The sequence below is a fragment of the Sinocyclocheilus grahami genome, unplaced genomic scaffold (genome assembly GCF_001515645.1).
Source record: "Sinocyclocheilus grahami isolate Dianchi unplaced genomic scaffold, SAMN03320097.WGS_v1.1 scaffold61.1, whole genome shotgun sequence".
Taxonomy (NCBI): Eukaryota; Metazoa; Chordata; class Actinopteri; order Cypriniformes; family Cyprinidae; genus Sinocyclocheilus; species Sinocyclocheilus grahami.
This window is the reverse complement of record NW_015505240.1, coordinates 2,812,166-2,831,078: the sequence shown is the minus strand read 5'-3', so window position 1 is coordinate 2,831,078 and position 18,913 is coordinate 2,812,166. Positions and strand designations below refer to the sequence as shown.

The following is an 18,913-nucleotide window of genomic DNA, read 5'->3' as shown; positions in this document are numbered from 1 at the left end:
CTTTGTCTAATTTAACGCATTCTTACAGAAGTGTCGAAATGCGGAATTAATTTATTCATTTCTAACAGCGCTAGTAGCAGCGTTATATAGAGGGCAGAGCGCCGCGTTATTTAAAGGGGAAGTTCACGCGTCAAAGAGTAACGACCCAGATAGCACACGTACGTCTGCAAGATGTCTGTTAAAGGTCTCTTGTATGGAAAGGCATATGTATGGAAAGCCATATGGGTCATAATTCGCGTGCTTTTCACCGCCGTATCAATATTAAAACGCCGTTAGGCGATAAGTTAACGGCAGACGCCACCACGCGTTAAAATAACGCCACACGCCACTAGCTTGGAATCGGGGGGGGGCCATATTACATTAAGAGGCCTTAAGACTGTAATATTACCTTTTAGGTTTTAGCTAATCAGGCCAATGAGAGACAATTACTAATCATTCTCATTTTTTATTAAATCATTCTTTTATTTATTGGACACCTAAAAGGAAACGTCCTATAAGACATATTGCAGATGAGCAAACTCTCTAAAAAATACATCTTGCAGATGTAAATGCAGACGTCAAATAGACGTCTTCGAGATGTACGTGTGCTATCAGGAGGGAATAAGTAGCTGCATTCTGATTGCTTTTATGTGACTGATCAAGCTGTTATATGTAGTTTGGGGTAACAAAGGTTTTTATATGTTTGATTGAAATAATAATGCAAAACCTGACACTTTAAATCAATGTTTCAAACAACAACAACTAAACAAAAACAAATGTAATACAGTTTATTTTTGTGTGATGACAATTTCTTAGCAACTAGGGATTGCGCAAACATGTTTATATATATTTTATATAAGGCTATATATAGGCATCTAGTGTCTACACAATGGTATTACAGGTGATAAATGGTTCAAAATGTATAGTCAATTTACAAATAATGCGTTCAGATTTGTGGAACTCACAATGCACTGAATCTCCACACATTACTATGACAACCATGTTACAAGAAACTGCAGTCTGAAAAGAAATTTTATACACACACACACACACATGTCTGGGCAGCTATCCTTGTGGGGACTCTCCATAGGCGTAATGGGTTTTCTACTGTACAGACCGTATATTCTATTGCCCTACACCAACCCTACCCCTAAACCTACCCCTTACAGGAAACTTTCTGCATTTTTAGATTTTCAAAAAACTTAATTCTGTATGATTTATAAGCTTTTGTACCGGTTTTGTTATTTTGTTTATTTATTTATTAAGAGAGACAGGGATATGGGTGACATGATAGATAGATAGATAGATAGATAGATCTGAACAGTAACAGCTCGTTCTGCACAGCGGTTTACAACAGACAGATTACTATAAACACTTGTCTAGTAAAACAGTAGTCTAGTTACTATCTCTCTTTCACACATTTACTAACTAGATAGTAGGCAGACAGATAATCATTCCTGTAGATTGAGTATGTATGAACGAATGAAACCTCTGAATGCAGTGTAAGTTGCATTTGATAAAGGTGTTCACTAAATGCAATGTAAATAATTTAAAGCGAGATCTGCTTTTTATTTAGGCTACTTATTTGTTTTACAGAACAGCTTAGATGAGAGGATTTTGTGTGAGTGTGACTGATAGTATGATGGCATGGTTTGATGGTGTGTTCACTGTTTTTGCCTTGCTGCCCTAAAACAGAGAGCAGATCTGCTGTCTGTACTGAGTCGAGCCGTAGTAGTACAGCAGAGGGTCCAGAAAAACACTTGAGCTTCCCAAACACACAGCCAACAGGTAAGCCAAATAGGTATCCAACCCACTGCTTCCCATGGCTATACAAACACAGTGGTACAACAGGAAGCCATTAGATGGTGCAAAGCACACTACAAACTCAGTCAACACAGCAGTAGCCATAATCGCAGCCCTCTTTCGGTTGTCTGAAGAAGATGGTGAAGTTGCTGAGTGATCATGTTTGGCACAGAGCACATATATGATAGTAGAGTAGCTTACTAAGATGACGACTAGCGGCAGGAAGAAGTAGATGCAGGGGATGATTAAGAACACGGATAAGTATAACATCATTGAAGAGTCGTCGTCCAACAAGTCAAAGCAGGTGACTCCCAGATTCTTGAAACGGAATGTTTGTCTCAATGCAAGAAGTGGTGCTATGCCAGCAAGCGCCAGCAGCCAGACCAGCACACATACACATCTGGCTTTCCTTGTGCTCCTCCAGGTCAGAGAGGCGATGGGAAACGCCACGGCCAGCAGCCTGTCCACACTCATGCACATCATCAGCAGTATGGAGCAGTACATGTTGCAGTAGTAAGTTGCACTAAGCAAACGACACTTCTGCACAGCGGTTTACAACAGACAGATTACTATAAACACTTGTCTAGTAAAACAGTAGTCTAGTTACTATCTCTCTTTCACACATTTACTAACTAGATAGTAGGCAGACAGATAATCATTCCTGTAGATTGAGTATGTATGAACGAATGAAACCTCTGAATGCAGTGTAAATAATTTAAAGCGAGATCTGCTTTTTATTTAGGCTACTTATTTGTTTTACAGAACAGCTTAGATGAGAGGATTTTGTGTGAGTGTGACTGATAGTATGATGGCATGGTTTGATGGTGTGTTCACTGTTTTTGCCTTGCTGCCCTAAAACAGAGAGCAGATCTGCTGTCTGTACTGAGTCGAGCCGTAGTAGTACAGCAGAGGGTCCAGAAAAACACTTGAGCTTCCCAAACACACAGCCAACAGGTAAGCCAAATAGGTATCCAACCCACTGCTTCCCATGGCTATACAAACACAGTGGTACAACAGGAAGCCATTAGATGGTGCAAAGCACACTACAAACTCAGTCAACACAGCAGTAGCCATAATCGCAGCCCTCTTTCGGTTGTCTGAAGAAGATGGTGAAGTTGCTGAGTGATCATGTTTGGCACAGAGCACATATATGATAGTAGAGTAGCTTACTAAGATGACGACTAGCGGCAGGAAGAAGTAGATGCAGGGGATGATTAAGAACACGGATAAGTATAACATCATTGAAGAGTCGTCGTCCAACAAGTCAAAGCAGGTGACTCCCAGATTCTTGAAACGGAATGTTTGTCTCAATGCAAGAAGTGGTGCTATGCCAGCAAGCGCCAGCAGCCAGACCAGCACACATACACATCTGGCTTTCCTTGTGCTCCTCCAGGTCAGAGAGGCGATGGGAAACGCCACGGCCAGCAGCCTGTCCACACTCATGCACATCATCAGCAGTATGGAGCAGTACATGTTGCAGTAGTAAGTTGCACTAAGCAAACGACACGCCGCCTCACCGAACACCCAATCTGAAGCGTTCAGCTGGTAGTGGATCTTCAGAGGCAGCAGCAGGGTGAAGAGCAGGTCCACACACACCAGGTGAGACATGTAGATCACAGCTGGTTTCTTCTTTCGAATCTTACAGGTGAATGTCACCAAGGCCAAAGCATTCAGGGGTAAACTAAGGAGGATGACTAAGATGTAGATCGAGGGCATGACTCGTGTGACCATCAAGCCTTTAAAGAGGAGAACGACCTCATGTGGGGCGACCAATGGCCCAGAGGATGTTATAGTTTGGTTATTGTAAATCACTGCACTATTATTTCTCTTAAACATTGGTACTTGTCTCTTAATTGTCTGGTTAAAAAAGCCAAAAGGAAAATAGTTAACGAGGCCAGAATCTGTAACAAAACACAGCACAGTCAATCCTTTAATTTACTGGCTTTAGTGCAAAACAAAACCCATCTGACAACAGATCTCATTTACTATAACAACTACAGATCATCAGTGGAAAATAGTTAACGAGGCCAGAATCTGTAACAAAACACAGCACAGTCAATCCTTTAATTTACTGGCTTTAGTGCAAAAAAAACCCATCTGACAACAGATCTCATTTACTATAACAACTACAGATCATCAGAATTATAAATAACTGTTGCACTATTTTACCTAATAAGCTAGGTAAATACATTTTTTAGCACATCAGCAAGTCACAACTGAAGATCATGTCAGATCACTGATGTACTTACCGTTGAATGAATGATCCGTAAATGAAGGAAATTCACTGAAGTCCACCATGATTTCCGATTAACTGTCAGTTTCAAGAATTTCACAACTTACAATCGTCAAACTTTAGAATCTCTAGATGGACAGACACAGCCATACAGTGTTGTGCTGAAGAAAGTGATTTCTAATCACTCGAAGATGGAAGGATGCACTTTAAAATGAGGTGACATCACTGAAGTCTTCAGTGCGTCAGCTGGGAAGATAAATAAATGTTGACTGGTTTGGGTGTGACTCACCCAAAAGCGCTACCAGTATTTCAATACATTTTCTCCTCTGCGAAACATCCCCTCACGTATTAATGCATATTGTCAATTTGTTTCTAAAGTTTTTTGTATTAATGATCAACAATATATTTAGTTTATGCAAATTTGCTAACACTGAAAAAATCACAGTGAAGGGGAAATTACACAATCCATTTCTGGGTCTTACGGTCTGAAGCTTTGCACTCTCCTGACCATACATTGATGCATGTGGTTAGAACACAAATATCCACAGAATTTGTAAGAGCCCAAGTGATGTTGCCTGTAATAAGCAGATCTGGAAACTTGATGCTAATGACTTTGAGGAACCATTGATGTGTGATGGGAAATTTTGATTTTGGGACATCCTGAAGTGATCTGCACGTTCGTAGTGACTGTGCGCCAATACCAACACCAAGAAATTAGGCAATTTCAATCAAAAGTTTACAAATAATATTACAGATTCATAGTATCTGCATTTCATAGTGACTGACAGGAATGTAAAGTAGCTACTTTGTTAATGTGACTCAAAAAATTTGAAAGAATTGGAAGGGAAAATAACTAATAATTGTCTCTGCTACCCCAAACATGTTAAATGAATAGCAACATAACTGTTCACCAAGGTGTATTTTATTAAATATTGGAAAATGGCTCACAATAACAAAAAATTATGCGCCAAATCAATAAGTAATGTAGTATTGGGTTTTCATTGACATCTGACTCTTTTCAATGTAAAAAAAGAAAACAATATTTAACTGTGACACTAAGAACTAACTGCTTGGTGACGATATAATTTATTACTGTTTATCAAAGTGGGATGAGTGAGGAACGTGCCAGGACTCAAATTCGAGTCGAAACAAAATGAACTCCGACAGCTTTATTATAACTAATGATGAACTACTCACGGTTTTGGTGTAATGCATTTTAGGAAATAGCTAGTCTAGCAAATTTAAAATGCATTGAACACAACGGCATGTATACACTGAAAGTAGACATATTGATAACCACCTAGAGAATTGCTTTATCACATCTTCTGTGCGAGTGTAGAATGAAGACGCGAGTACAATCAGTGATCAAATGGCTTCAGTCAAATGTTATTACAGGTTTTATTTATTTTTATTTTATTTATTAATATAAATAGTATGTTATGTATTATGAACAATATTCTCCAAGACCTTCACTGACACAACACAATATTGCTAATATACTGTATGTGTGCATACAGAGACAATGAACACCTGCACTTTATTCCATGTTGGTAAACACTGGTAAATAAATACATGTGGTGAACTTGTCAAGCAAACAAAGGATACAGCTCAGAAAATGGCTAGATGTTGTTTTAAGAGAGATCTGCTTTTATTTTTCCTGTGAAGCTGTAGTGCAGTGAGAGGTTTTTATGTGTCTGACAGCGTTTTTGCTCTCTTTTTTGCTTTATTGCACCAAAACACAGAGCGGATCTGCTTTCTGCATTGAGACGAGCCATAGTAGTACAACAGAGGGTCTAGAAAAACACTTGCGCTCCCCAAACACACAGCCAACAGGTAAGCCGCATATGATGAATCTCCCTCACGGTGGCCTCCATTAGCTAAAAGATAACAGTGGTACAACATGATGCCATTGGTTGGAGCAAAGCACAACACAAACTCAGTCAGCACGGCAACAGCCATAATCACAGCTCTCCTTCGGTTGTCTGAAGATGAAGATGATGTTGCTAAGCGATCAGATTTTACACTAAGTGCATATATGATGGTGATGTAGCTCACAAAGGAGATGACCAGAGGCAAGAAGAAGTAGAAGCAGGAGAGGATGGAGAACAGGTACACATAATACATTACTGTTGTGTAATTTTTGCGTAGCACATCATGGCAGGTGACGCCCACATTTTCAGTCTTAACTGTTTGTCTCACTAAGAGAAGTGGCATAGTACCAGCGATCGCCAGCAGCCAGACCAGCACACATACACATGTGGCTTTCCTTGCGTTCCTCCAGGTCAGAGAGGTGATGGGAAACACCACGGCCAGCAGCCTGTCCACACTCATGCACATCATCAGCAGTATGGAGCAGTACATGTAGCAGTAGTAAGCTGCACTGATCACACGACACGCCGCATCACCGAACACCCAATCTGAAGCGTTCAGCTGGTAGTGGATCTTCAGAGGCAGCAGCAGGGTGAAGAGCAGGTCCACACATGCCAGGTGAGACATGTAGATCACAGCTGGTTTCTTCTCTCGAATACAGGTGAATGCTACCAAGGCCAAAGCGTTCAGGGGCAAACTAATGAGGATGATGAAGATGTAGAACGAGGGCATGATGCGTGTGACCAGCAGGCCTTTGAGGAAATCAACAGCCTTGTCTGAGATGTTAAGTGTGTCAGTACTGCTCTTATTCGTAGAACTGCCTAAAAACACACCTATAGTAGGTTTATTGTAATCAGGACCTGTAACCAACACAAAACACCATGAGGAAAGTTCTCATACTACTACCAGACAATATCAAAATCAACTTTAACACATGAACAGCTACATATGTTGAATGACTTAGGGAATGGTGTGGTCTGATGATTAAGTCACTGCACCCAGAATATTACCAACCTGAAAATGTAACTATATTATGAGGAGGCGATTTTGTGTGCATTTGTACAATGTTAATCATACAAAAACATACCATTATTACAAAAAAAAGTAAGTGTGCACCCATAAACATAACTGTCAGTGGTTATAGTTATGAATTGCTATGAGATTGTGTTGCATATTACTCTGTGTTGATGAAGAGTTCAGATTAATGATGTTTTTGTGGCAAGACAGCGGAGCACAGCCAGAATCTGTAATCAACACAAAAGACCATTAGTGAAAGCTCTCATAATACCATAAAACAATAATTATGAGGAGGACACATTTGCAAAAAGGCTTGGATGGAGATTATGTAATATTAAAGGAATTGAAATTCAAGCTTCAGGATATTTATAGTGCATAAATACACTTTATGATGCTTATGAGGGATGATAAATGAAATATGATATACAGCAATTGGCAATGTTTAATGAAACCTTCACCACTGATAGAAACCAACTAACAATAGTGCTTTATTGTGAAATATACTTTCTTCATTGCAAACAAAATCCAATGAAAAACATGTTATACACTAACAATCCATAAATAGCTTTTACTCTCATAATATGTATAAATTCAAATAAATAAATAACCAGATTTCTATCACCCATCTGTATTATATACAGCACAGTGTTGTTAATGCTAACTAAAACTAACATTAAAATGATTAAAAATATTTTTTGTTACTTAAATTAAACTGGAATGAAATAAAATAAAATCTAAATATTAACTTAAAAACTTGACTGCATTTAAGTTGAACTGGGAAAAACCCCCAGCAAAAAACTAAAGATAAATAAACATTTTTAAACCAGTCATGTAGACATGTAGATCAATGTTGGTTTCTTCTCTCGAATCCTACAGGTGAACTTCAAGTCCAAAGCGTTCAGGGGCAAACTAATGAGGATGAAGGTGTAAAACGAGGGAATGACGCATGTGACCATCAAGCCTTCGAGGAAATCAATAACCTCGTCTGAGATACCAAATGTGTTCAAGACATGCAGTTTCATTGTATATTTCTTCTTTCAGATGAGTGATATTGCAGGCTTGGCAAAAATGTGTATTTGTTCATACAGAACTATGGAAGTAGAAGAGCTGCATGTAACAAAGCCTGTAACAATAACAAAACCAACAGTGAAAGTTCTTGTGAGGCACATTATATAAAAAGCTTTGATGAAGGCTTTAAGTGAAATAAACAATGGTCATAAAACTGCATGGTGACAAGAAGATAGAGGATCCAAATGGAGTAGTTTATTGATGGGGTAATCCACAAACATAATCCAAATGGCAGGCAAAAGTCAAACAAATATAGGCAAACCAAAACAACGACAGAATAAGGGGCTGGGGCAAACAGAGTAATCCAGAAAACAGGCAGAACAACAAGACCAGAAACCATGATACAGGCGAACAAGGCATAGAATTGCAGATGACACATACAAGCAAAGAATGACATTGAGAACCGGGCTTATATAGGGTGAGCTAACCATGCAAATGAGACACAAGCGCAAACAATGAGTGCTGATAAAACCGTCAGAGGATTATGGGGAATGAAGTCCTTGATAAAGTGTCAGAAGTCTGGGATGGAGTGCCCTCTAGTGGACAACCAGGGCACCCCAGCCAGTGATCGTAACAACAAAGACAATCAAAAGCTAGACATATGGATAAACACTGCCATGTAGAGGATTTATTTATCACAGTTTCAGTGTTAAAGTGTAAAATTCTGTCTGCATTTACTTGCACTCATGTGGTAAAAAAAACAACAACATACATTTATTCATCTTCATCTTTTAAAGGGGTCATATGATGCTATTTTAAAGATCATTATTTTGTGTATTTGGTGTAACAGAATATGTTGACATGCTTTAATGTTCAAAAAACACATTATTTTTCAAATACTGTACATTATTAATGAAAACTGAGATGTTTTCTGTCCCTCCATTAAAAGTCCACGCAACCAAAACTTGGAAGATCCAAAACGCTCATAAAAGCATTGTAAAACTAATCCATATGAATTTGTTTTCTGTATATTGTTATTTAGGTGTGGACTTTTATTGGAGGGACAGAAAGTTCTCAGGTTACAGTATACATTTTTTACTTTGTGTTTCACAGATTAACCAGTCTTTTGGGTTTGGAACAACATGACAGCAAAATCTACCTGGTGACCCTGAACCGAGTTCATCAGACATCTGCGTTGAAGACTTGTCATCAATTGGCTCATCAGTCTGTTCAAAGCTGCTTACAGAGCTCTCTGCAACCAAACAGGTCAAAACACCATCGGTGAAAACACTACAGGGAATTGGGTTCCATTTGCAAAGAGGCCTTGATTAAAATGTCAAGTTAAATCATTTCCTGTGAACACCATTAGCAGCCCATCTCTTAGCTGTTTGATCTCAGATTTCAGGCAGATTCTTGATTCTGAAGAAAAAAGAAAAAAACTCCTAAGACATGCAGACTCATAGAAAACATTAATAAGACTCCAGTGTTCACAGGAAATGACCATATTTTGTGACCTAAATGCAATGAAGGTAATGAAGGTATATTTATGTAAAATATAATGTGAAAAAGTGGCATAACAGCAACACTTTACATTAATTTGTGGATGTCAGTGCATTGTAAATAATTCATTTGAATTTCAAGCATACATAAAAAGCTCAAATAGCATGCAGTACTTGTCAATGGTGGGACATTCAAAGGGATAATTCTTATAAGATATTTTTAAAGAATGTTGGTAATCTAACAGTTTTGGCTATTGTTGACTTCCATTATATGGACAAAAATGTGGACATTTGTCAAAATATCTTCTTTTATTTTTCACAGAAGAAAGAAAGTCATTCATGTTTGGAACATGAATTTGGATCATGAGGTTGAGTAAAGTATGAAATAAATTTAATTTTTTGGTAAACTATCCTTTAAGTGCAGTTTAACCTTGTTGTTCCAAGACAAACAACACTTCACTGAATTTAAATGACTGTTTAAATTTGTTGTTTACACTTTTACATATATTAACCTGTATACATAGAAAAATTATTACTATGTTTTTTTGTACTGTGGTAATATGGTATTTGAAGTTAATATGGTAATTGGAGTACCATAAAACACCATAGTATATGAAAATGAAGCCAATTTAGATTCAAGTAAAAAATAGCATAGTAAATGAAAATTATACCATAGTATATGAAAAGGTAAAAAAAGTAAAAGTAAAAAAATCTTTTAAGCTATCACACAATTTAAACCAGCAATCAACACAAAACAAGCTTACACACATAATATGATAAGGTCAAGGTTTCATCTGCACACCATCAAAAGACTGTAATTAAAAGACACACTTCTGTCATGCACAACTGCACTGATGTACTTACCGTTAAAGGTGGCAGTGCATGCATGCAGAAGCATAATGGAAAATAAGATAGTTTTGACCCCCATGAGTACCGATCAGGATTCACTTTCAAACTGTAGATGAATCTCAGTACAGACAGTGCTTCTTCACTCTCTGAGTGCTCAGTCTCTTCTGTGAGGAGAGGCTCGGATTTAGATATGGTGACATCACTGGACTCTCCACCCTCCACTGAGCCCAAGTTCATTGCTATTCATTACACCTACAGAGCGAATGAGAAATCCAGCTGTAATTGACAGACATCACAGCTCCAAATGAGAGATATACAAATCATGGTTTATTTGGGCATTTTCCCTAAAGCTCCAATATAATTTCATTATATAATGCCTTGATGTGCTCAAAGGCCTGCCGTCCTACAGTATTCAGTACTTTCAGTTTATTTGGCTGCCAGGACAAGTTTATATCATCATCAGTATATGTAAATTCATTTTTAATCCAATTTTGTTGTTTATTTTTCCATTATCATTCCTTAATGTTGCTCCAGCACCCAGTCGTTCACAGGCTGCCCGCGCACATCTTGATAAACCTTTTTCATCGATATGATGCATTGGCTGTTAAATAAATATTGCACTATTCAGTGCACTTTTGTTGACTGTGTTCTAAAATATGACATTGACGGAATGAGAACGCTCATGTTTTGTTTTATTTTTAAAAAACTCTTTTGTCTTCACATTTATACAAATTTTAAGTACTGTAGATTATAAATGGGGAAGTTACACTCATCAGTATTGCAAAATAATGCATATTTACATATTGCAACAGAAATCATGACTATACAAACACCTTAATTTTTGAGATACAAACTAAAGGCATTTCAATTTTGTTAAAAATACAATGTTTTCAAATTTCAAAGACACAGTATGATATGCTATAGGTTTTATATATATATATATATATATGCACAGACAAACATGAAAAATATACATATCAATCCAGTCATTTAAACCTGGCACTTGAATACATTGTGTAAATCAGCAATTATCTGATTATGCATTTATAAATGAATCTTTAGAACAAAACAATCACCATCATATCACACCTTAACACGAGTCTGAGTGTACTCACAGCTCAGGTTAGAGTATTTTGTTTGACTGTTTGTGTTTGTTGGTGTAGTTGTGCTTTTTGTCTTCCTCCAGCGAATCAGAGAGCTGATCTGCTGTCTGCACTGAGATGAGCCACAGTAGTATAACAGAGGGTCCAGAAAAACACTTGCGCTCCCCAAACATACAGCCATCGGGTAGTATTTCCCCTCCTCACCGCTGCCTCTGGTGGCTAAACGAACACAGTGGTACAACAAGATGCCATTGGTTGGTGCAAAGCACATTACAAACTCCATCAGCACAGCTATAGCCATAATCACAGCTCTCCTTCGCTTGTCTGTGGATGATGTTGCCAAGCGAATAGACTTTACACGGAGCACATATATGATGGTGGAGTAGCTCACTAAGATGACACCCAGTGGCAAGAAGAAGTAGAGGCAAGAGAGGATGGAGAACAAGTTCACATACAGCTGTGTGTGATACAGCACGTCATGGCAGGTGACGCCCACATTCTCAATCGTGGATGTTTGTGTTATGAAGAGAAGTGGCACCGTACCAGCAATCGCCAGCAGCCAGACCAGCACACATATGTATGTGGCTTTCTTTGTGCTCCTCCAGGTCAAAGAGGCGATGGGAAACGCCACGGCCAGCGGCCTGTCCACACTCATGCACATCATCAGCAGTATGGAGCAGTACATGTAGCAGTAGTAAGCTGCACTAATCACACGACACGCCGCCTCACCGAACACCCAATCTGAAGCGTTCAGCTGGTAGTGGATCTTCAGAGGCAGCAGCAGGGTGAAGAGCAGGTCCACACATGCCAGGTGAGACAAGTAGATTACAGCTGGTTTCTTCTCTCGAATCCTACAGGTGAATGTTACCAAGGCCAAAGCATTCAGGGGCAAACTAATGAGGATGATGAAGATGTAGAATGAGGGCATGATGTGTGTGGCCATTGGGCCTTTGAGGAAGAGAACAGCATCCTCTGTGATATTGTATGCGTCCTGTGTTGTCTTGTTGCATTTCACTGCATCCAGATCAGTGCTGTTACATGGCTGTCTAAATTGAATAATTTCTTTAAGGACTTGGACAATACGGGTAATGATTTGACCTGTAAACAACATGCAAAAATAAATAATAATAAAAAACAACAACTGTAAAACTTCTCACAACACCACCAGACAAATATCAGTGAATAGAGGGTTTTTTACTCTTGAAATAGTTTACTCTTATAAACCCGGTTAAATGGAATCCTGGGTTATCTTGCTTCACGGTTCACACTGCTCATAATTTACCTAGTGTTAACAATTAATGCTGGCTATTCTAAAACTGGCATTTCACACTATACATTCCGAATGCTGCATTTCAGACAACTCAAAATTTAGATTTTTCCCACCACCTATTTGGAAACGAGGTCTTGAACGCTGCTTGCGTTATTTGACATCACTGCTTCCAACTAGTATAGTGTGGCGCTATCTTATGTCAATCTTCAAAACATTAGACATTAAGTTTATAAAATAATGCTTTAATTTTTAGCTGTTTTCAAAAGAAAGAGAATATCACACACAGCGAATATGGATGGATCTGATGGATCAATACCAACTGTTCATGATCCAACACATCCAGAACATGTAATTACCGCACTTTATATTTTGTAAATGTTTGCAAATTGCCTTTCTGCATGTGCTTGTTACACACTGTACGGCTAATGTGGCTAAAGTGACCATTGTCTCTGACTGTATACATAGAGACCAGAGCTATGTTGTTATTTTTTATTTTTAAGAAGTAATAAAGATGTGTTTATGAATTATACAAATGATGAGCGTTTTCGGGTTAAAGAAATAAAAATAACAACATAGCTCTGGCCTCTGTTAATACAGTAAGAGACAACGTGCTATCAAGCACATTCACTAAATATAAAGTCAGGTAATTGCATGTCCCAAATATGTAGTTGGACCACAAACAGTTGGTTATTGATCCATCTTTTTGTGCAAGTCCTGCGTTTTAATGACCCTCATTTTCAAAGCAGTGTTGTGATGATTTGTACAAACATATAGGATATATTTCTTGGACAGATTCCTTTCATGAAATAAAATTAATCGCGTCCTCTGCTCTGACATCAAGACAAAATGAAGACTCTTATGTTCACTTTTACATCCAACCTAAACCTAAAAAAAAAAAAAAACTTTAATAAAGTTGTTAACTTAAAACACCTGAAGCACTTATGAGACATTGTTAAACACAACTGGCTGAAGGCGAAAACTATGCAATCATTTTTATCATTGTGGTTGTGTCCACACACTGCTAAGACATTTATATGCAAACACCATCTAAAAGTGAATTTTGCATAATACCTTAACACCGTAAAATCATTGCTAACTCTGCTCTGGGTAAAGTTTCATAACACCAACCTTGCTTTATGTTACAAGTGTGAAATGTTCCTTTACTCGGAGTTAAAAGCCTGGTTTAGAACGACAACAACCCGTAGTTAAGAAAAGCTGTGTGAAAAGCTTTTAAGGTGATGCTGTAAATTTAAAGAATTCATGTAAAACAGTAACAGTTTACAGTAAAAATACTGAATCAGAACCTATGTTTTCTGTGTGACTTTTTGAGTTGTTTGCTTCACCTCCTGAGATTCGTTCCAGAATCTTTAAAATAAAAATAGAAACCTGAAATCCTCAAACAATGGCCAGTCACTTACTGTACAATATGCATAGCACTTCCTTTTTGAAAAATAATTTGATAATGAACTGAAGTAAAGATCACACATTACACAAATAGCTCAGATGTTACAAATTGCTTCTGCAAGTCTGGAAACTTTACCTGGAAGCTCTGCTATGGAATAGTTTGTGGAAAAATTTCTGGAATAGTCTCCAGAATAATGTCCATAAAACACCCCATCCGAAAAGGAATCGTAACAGTGAAGTTGCGTTCAGCACCATCTGTAACCAAACAAACAATACATCAAGTTTTGATGGCATTACGAGAAAGGTGAAAGCGACTGTGAAAGAAGTGAAGAGGCCTTGAACATGTTTATCTTTATAAGTCAAAACACAGGGCCATCTTCTGTAAAAAGTACTATTAGCAACCTGTCTATTGTAATTAAACAATTGCAGTGGGGTTTTTTTCTGCCTGGATGAATTAAAAAAATGTATTTGTCTGTTTCACCCCAATTGGAATGGTGCTGTACTGAGTTAAAAATTTGTAAAAAGTAATATATGAATTCAAGCAGATTAGCAAGCCATGAAAGTCATAGTACTTTTAACTACTGATGTACTTACCACATGTATGCACTAAATTAATAGAAAGCAAGAGAGTTTTGACCCCCATGATCACTGATCAGATCTAACGCTAGACTTTAATGTCATCAAACGTCAGAATCTCAACACCCGCTCTGCGTCTGTCACTGAGTGCCCAGGCTCTTCTCTTATGCCAGGATATGATACAGGCAATTTTCAATTTTTGCACTATTCAGTGAAAGGAGGTGCTTCAGAAAAAGTTAAGCATCACCCTCAGGAGGTCTGTGATGTTCGCCATTCCTGTTGAAATGCTGTTTCAAAATATGAATTTGTGTGATTTTGATGAACACAAACAATGAACATTAAATCAACATTAAAATTAAATAGATCATATGTTTAAATCTAGCTAGGGTTTTTGTGTTAGATAACAGTTTATCAATGTTAAACATTAGTTCTCGTAGCAAAAAAATAAGACACTTTCACAAATCACAATAGGATGATATAAGATGTTGTTTCCTTTGGGTGTGTCTCCACTTACGCAGAATGACTGAATGAAATTACTTTATAATCGATTTTACACAATTTCCATTAGTGGACATCCATTAAACACAAGTAGAAAATTATGCAATTTTGTGATTGTGTGATTGCGTGAGTGTTTGTACTGTATATGCTCAGCCATCCGTGCTCAACTATCTCAGAATCCACTGCCCAGTTTATGTTAATGCTTAAAAAACCAAAAAGGTTAATAAAGTCCCAACGCAATTAGAGTAAGTAAACTTATGTTTTACAAGTGTGAATGGATTGCATGCAATGCCATATTTGCTAAAATGTGTAAGAATGGTTCTGCTTTGTGTTTATCATCAGCAGCTTAGAACAATCAGATTTTATCCAAATGTGAACAAAATATACCAACAGGATTAATTTATTGTAGTATACTTGAATGACAGGAGGAGGCTGTTGTAATCTGGGAACTTTTACTGAGTTCGATGCAACGCAGAACAGAACAGAACATACATCTTTAGCCAGCACTTAGAACAGCCTGACAGAACCCCCACTTCCCCAGGGGAAAAACTAGTAACGTCCCTACCAGCCTTTCACCCTCTTAAAGGGACCTCACTATTCCAATACACTACACCCTTTTCCCCCAGTCCACAAAATCTGAAAATCTTCTTGGGGGACGATGCTCTCTCATGGGGTACTTCCTAGAAGGGGGGGACTCTGACATGGTCTCAGCCCCAGCAATTTCCTCACCAGGGTTTTCCATTTCTATTGCGGGCAGCTGTAACTCAGGCATTTCTGCCTCTGAGGGCTCTGGTAGAGCCTACTGAGGGTGCCACCCTGTCCAGCAGCTGATCAACGTGCCATCTGTGCACCTGCCCATCACTGGTCCTGACCTTGTATGACAAGGGGCCTGTGACATCAATGATGACTCCAGGAATCCACTTAGCATCCCTGGTGTAACTTCTCATATTCACCAAGTCATGTGGTCTAAACTCTCTTACAGTGCCAGGGTACTTTTCAGCACTCAGCTCCTGTTTGCGGATCATATCACCTCCATGGTCAGGATGTAAACGATCCAGGGCAGTGGTCAGTCACTGATTCATGAGCAACTCAGCAGGACTTTTTCCAGTTGATGAATTGGGTGTGACGTGCTGTGACAGCAATAAATGAGCACGTTGGGTCTGCCACTCGCCTTGAGTGATGCGAGACAGGGCCTCCATAGTTGTCTGTACCATGCGTTCAGCTTGCCCATTTGAGCTCGGGTGATAAGGTGCTGTAGTGACATGACAAATACCATTGCGGTCTGCAAACTCTTGGGATTCTGTGGATGTGAAAGCAGCACCATTGTCTGAAACTATGACATCGGGCAACCCATGCGTTGTAAAAAGTAGTCTCAGTGTGTTAATAACCGCCGCCGATGACATGGAACTCATCAGAGACACCTCTAGCCACTTGCTGTGCGCATCAACCACTATGAGGAATACTTTGCCTTGGAAAGGACCAGCAAAGTCAATATGCAGCTGGGACCATCTTTTTGTTGTCCACTCCAAAGGGTGCACTTTTGCCTTAGTGGGTGCATGACGTGACATCTGACAGGTTTTGCATGCTTTGACAGTTTCCTCTATATCTCCGTCCATGCCCGGCCACCACACATAACTCCTTGCCATGTCCCTTCATGTGTACGATGCCCGGATGTGCGTCATGCAGCATAGCCAGTACCTCTCTCCGCGCCGAACTAGGAACAACCACACGGCTTCCCCAAAGCACACAGTTCTTATGCGCAGAGAGTTCATGGCGGCGCGGAATGAATGGTCTGAACCGGCTATCTGGTATGTCAGCCGGCCACCCATGTAGTACCCAGCATAGTACATGTGACATGACAGGGTCCTTAAGTGTAAGGTTAGAAATCCTTTCAGCATGCATAGGTGCATCTGGCACCATTTCCAGTAGCAATACTTCCAACGGTGGTGGTGTAACAGCGTCAGCTGCAGGCAGAGGTAGACGACTCCGGGCGTCAGCGTTGCCCATTTGTTTGCCAGGTCTGTAACACAGCTCATAGTCATAAGCTCCAATGATCAAACTCCAACGTAGCATCCGTGGTGAAAGGATGGCAGGCATTGTCTTGGAATGGGGCAAGAGTCCAAGCAGGGGCTTGTGGTCTGTAAAAATCACGAAGTGGCGGCCTGCTAGGTACTGGTGAAACTTTCTGACAGCGAAAACAACTGCCAATGCTTCCTTATCAATCTGGGCATAATTCCGCTCAGTGGTGGTCATTGTTCTGGAGGTGAAGCAAATGGGCTTTTCCTGGCCATCATGCTCCAAGTGAAACAATAAAGCCCCAAGCCCATAGGGCGAGGCATCGCAAACCACTGCCAAGGGTTTCTTTTCATCGCAATGTGCCAGCACTTTATCCGTTTGCAGCAACTGTTTCGCCTGAACGTATGGGACCTCACTATTCCAATACACTACATTTATTACAGCTTCTGAGCATCATGTTAAGAAATAGGCCTAAAAATAGGCTTCAGATAGCAATAGTACCACTTTAATGAAGTAATAACTGGTTTATTTATTATATATTTATAAACAAACAAACAAAAATATTCTCTTGACAAACATTTTCTTTTTTTTTCCTCCACAAAGAAATCTTTACATGGACTATTATTTCACACTACAATGTGAAAAAATCAAGACCTAATTTCTTTGAAAATCATCTGGCCTTCTCGCATTTTACATATCAATGCTTTTTCGGTACTTTACTGAAGAATGACTGAATTACAATCACAGACTCCAGACAATTACATATAGAAGTCTTAACAGTACTATAGCAAAAACAACCTGCTGAATTCTATAAGTCAAAGAGAGTGTGAAAAATATGACATGTGACATTAAAAAATAGGGAAGTAAAACATTTTCAAAAGACATTGCAAACAGTATTTGCAAAATACATCTATGACTAGACAACTGTTACATGTCCCTTCTGCTTTTGATCAGATAAACTCAACAAGCAGTAGCATTTCAATTCAGAATAATATGTGTGTATATATATATATATATAAAATATACCGGAAATGCAATGAATGAAAACCACATACTTGATCAGGTTTTTTTCACACTTTACTGCAAGCCTGGTTTTAGTGACATCTATGGATTTTGTCTGTGTGTTACACGGTGAGGTTGTTTTTTCTGTTTTTTCCCTCCTAAACACAGTGCAGGGTAAAGAGCAGGACCACACACGCCAGGTGAGATTCATGTAGATCACAGCTGGTTTCTTCTCTCGATTCTTACAGGTGAATGTTACCAAGGCCAAAGCGTTCAGGGGCAAACTAATGAGGATGATGAAGATGTAGATTGAGGGCATGACACATGTGACCAGCAGGCCTTTGAGGAAATCAACAGCCTTGTCTGAGATGGACAGTGAGAAGGAGTTGAGCTCTGCTTGGTCCAGAGTAGAAATAAGTTCAGCAGCAAAACTGCCTAGAGAGTTGACTGCAGATGAACATACAAAAGCACATCATCATTATTGAAAGTTACCAGGGCTGTTTGGTTATGCCAGGATGTGATACAGGCAATTTTCAACTATTCAGTGAAAGGAGGTGCTTCAGAAAATGTACCTGATGCTCCTGAACCGAATTCATCAAACATCTGGGTTGAAGACTTCTTGTCATCAGTTGGCTCATCAGTCTGTTCAAAGCTTACAGAGCTCTCTGCAACCAAACAGACCAAAACACCAGCGGTGAAAACACACAAGCTACTAAAGAGAATTGAATCTCATTTGCAAAGTGGCCTTGATTATGATGTTAAGCTAAATGATTTCCTGTTAGCACTA

At 39.0% G+C, this 18,913-nt stretch overlaps 5 protein-coding genes across 5 annotated transcripts; all 5 read right to left on the bottom strand.

Annotated features, from left to right (window-relative positions):
• Positions 1 to 1,665: 1,665 nt before the first annotated feature.
• LOC107584646 (proteinase-activated receptor 1-like) lies at positions 1,666 to 2,407 on the bottom strand. The gene is made up of 2 exons (XM_016271356.1): positions 2,390 to 2,407; positions 1,666 to 2,322 (listed from the first exon to the last, which is right to left on the bottom strand). The coding sequence occupies exons 1-2, from the start codon at positions 2,405 to 2,407 to the stop codon at positions 1,666 to 1,668; spliced, it is 675 nt and encodes a 224-aa protein (XP_016126842.1).
• A 227-nt stretch (positions 2,408 to 2,634) lies between these two features.
• Positions 2,635 to 4,080, bottom strand: LOC107584645 (proteinase-activated receptor 1-like). Its single transcript, XM_016271355.1, has 2 exons — positions 4,032 to 4,080; positions 2,635 to 3,518 (listed from the first exon to the last, which is right to left on the bottom strand). The coding sequence occupies exons 1-2, from the start codon at positions 4,078 to 4,080 to the stop codon at positions 2,635 to 2,637; spliced, it is 933 nt and encodes a 310-aa protein (XP_016126841.1).
• Positions 4,081 to 5,701: 1,621 nt separating this feature from the next.
• Positions 5,702 to 10,494, bottom strand: LOC107584644 (proteinase-activated receptor 1-like). The gene is made up of 2 exons (XM_016271354.1): positions 10,401 to 10,494; positions 5,702 to 6,744 (listed from the first exon to the last, which is right to left on the bottom strand). The coding sequence occupies exons 1-2, from the start codon at positions 10,492 to 10,494 to the stop codon at positions 5,702 to 5,704; spliced, it is 1,137 nt and encodes a 378-aa protein (XP_016126840.1).
• An 846-nt stretch (positions 10,495 to 11,340) lies between these two features.
• On the bottom strand, positions 11,341 to 16,133 carry LOC107584643 (proteinase-activated receptor 1-like). Its single transcript, XM_016271353.1, has 2 exons — positions 15,971 to 16,133; positions 11,341 to 12,458 (listed from the first exon to the last, which is right to left on the bottom strand). The coding sequence occupies exons 1-2, from the start codon at positions 16,131 to 16,133 to the stop codon at positions 11,341 to 11,343; spliced, it is 1,281 nt and encodes a 426-aa protein (XP_016126839.1).
• A 45-nt stretch (positions 16,134 to 16,178) lies between these two features.
• LOC107584681 (uncharacterized protein K02A2.6-like) lies at positions 16,179 to 16,724 on the bottom strand. Its single transcript, XM_016271388.1, has one exon. It carries the CDS (start codon positions 16,722 to 16,724, stop codon positions 16,179 to 16,181), a length of 546 nt encoding a protein of 181 aa, XP_016126874.1.
• Positions 16,725 to 18,913: the final 2,189 nt, after the last annotated feature.

What these genes read in the sequence shown, in the direction of transcription:
- LOC107584645 (XM_016271355.1), bottom strand. Translation starts at nt 4,080, where the DNA reads ATGGTGGACTTCAGTGAATTTCCTTCATTTACGGATCATTCATTCAAC. An exon ending in TACGGATCATTCATTCAACG is followed by an intron (nt 3,519 to 4,031) that starts GTAAGTACATCA and finishes TCCTCTTTAAAG; the next exon opens with GCTTGATGGTCACACGAGTC.
- LOC107584644 (XM_016271354.1), bottom strand. Translation starts at nt 10,494, where the DNA reads ATGAACTTGGGCTCAGTGGAGGGTGGAGAGTCCAGTGATGTCACCATA. An exon ending in AGAGACTGAGCACTCAGAGA is followed by an intron (nt 6,745 to 10,400) that starts GTGAAGAAGCAC and finishes TGTTGGTTACAG; the next exon opens with GTCCTGATTACAATAAACCT.
- LOC107584643 (XM_016271353.1), bottom strand. Translation starts at nt 16,133, where the DNA reads ATGATCCGCAAACAGGAGCTGAGTGCTGAAAAGTACCCTGGCACTGTA. An exon ending in GTCATACAAGGTCAGGACCA is followed by an intron (nt 12,459 to 15,970) that starts GTGATGGGCAGG and finishes TGTTGTTTACAG; the next exon opens with GTCAAATCATTACCCGTATT.
- LOC107584681 (XM_016271388.1), bottom strand. Translation starts at nt 16,724, where the DNA reads ATGGACGGAGATATAGAGGAAACTGTCAAAGCATGCAAAACCTGTCAG.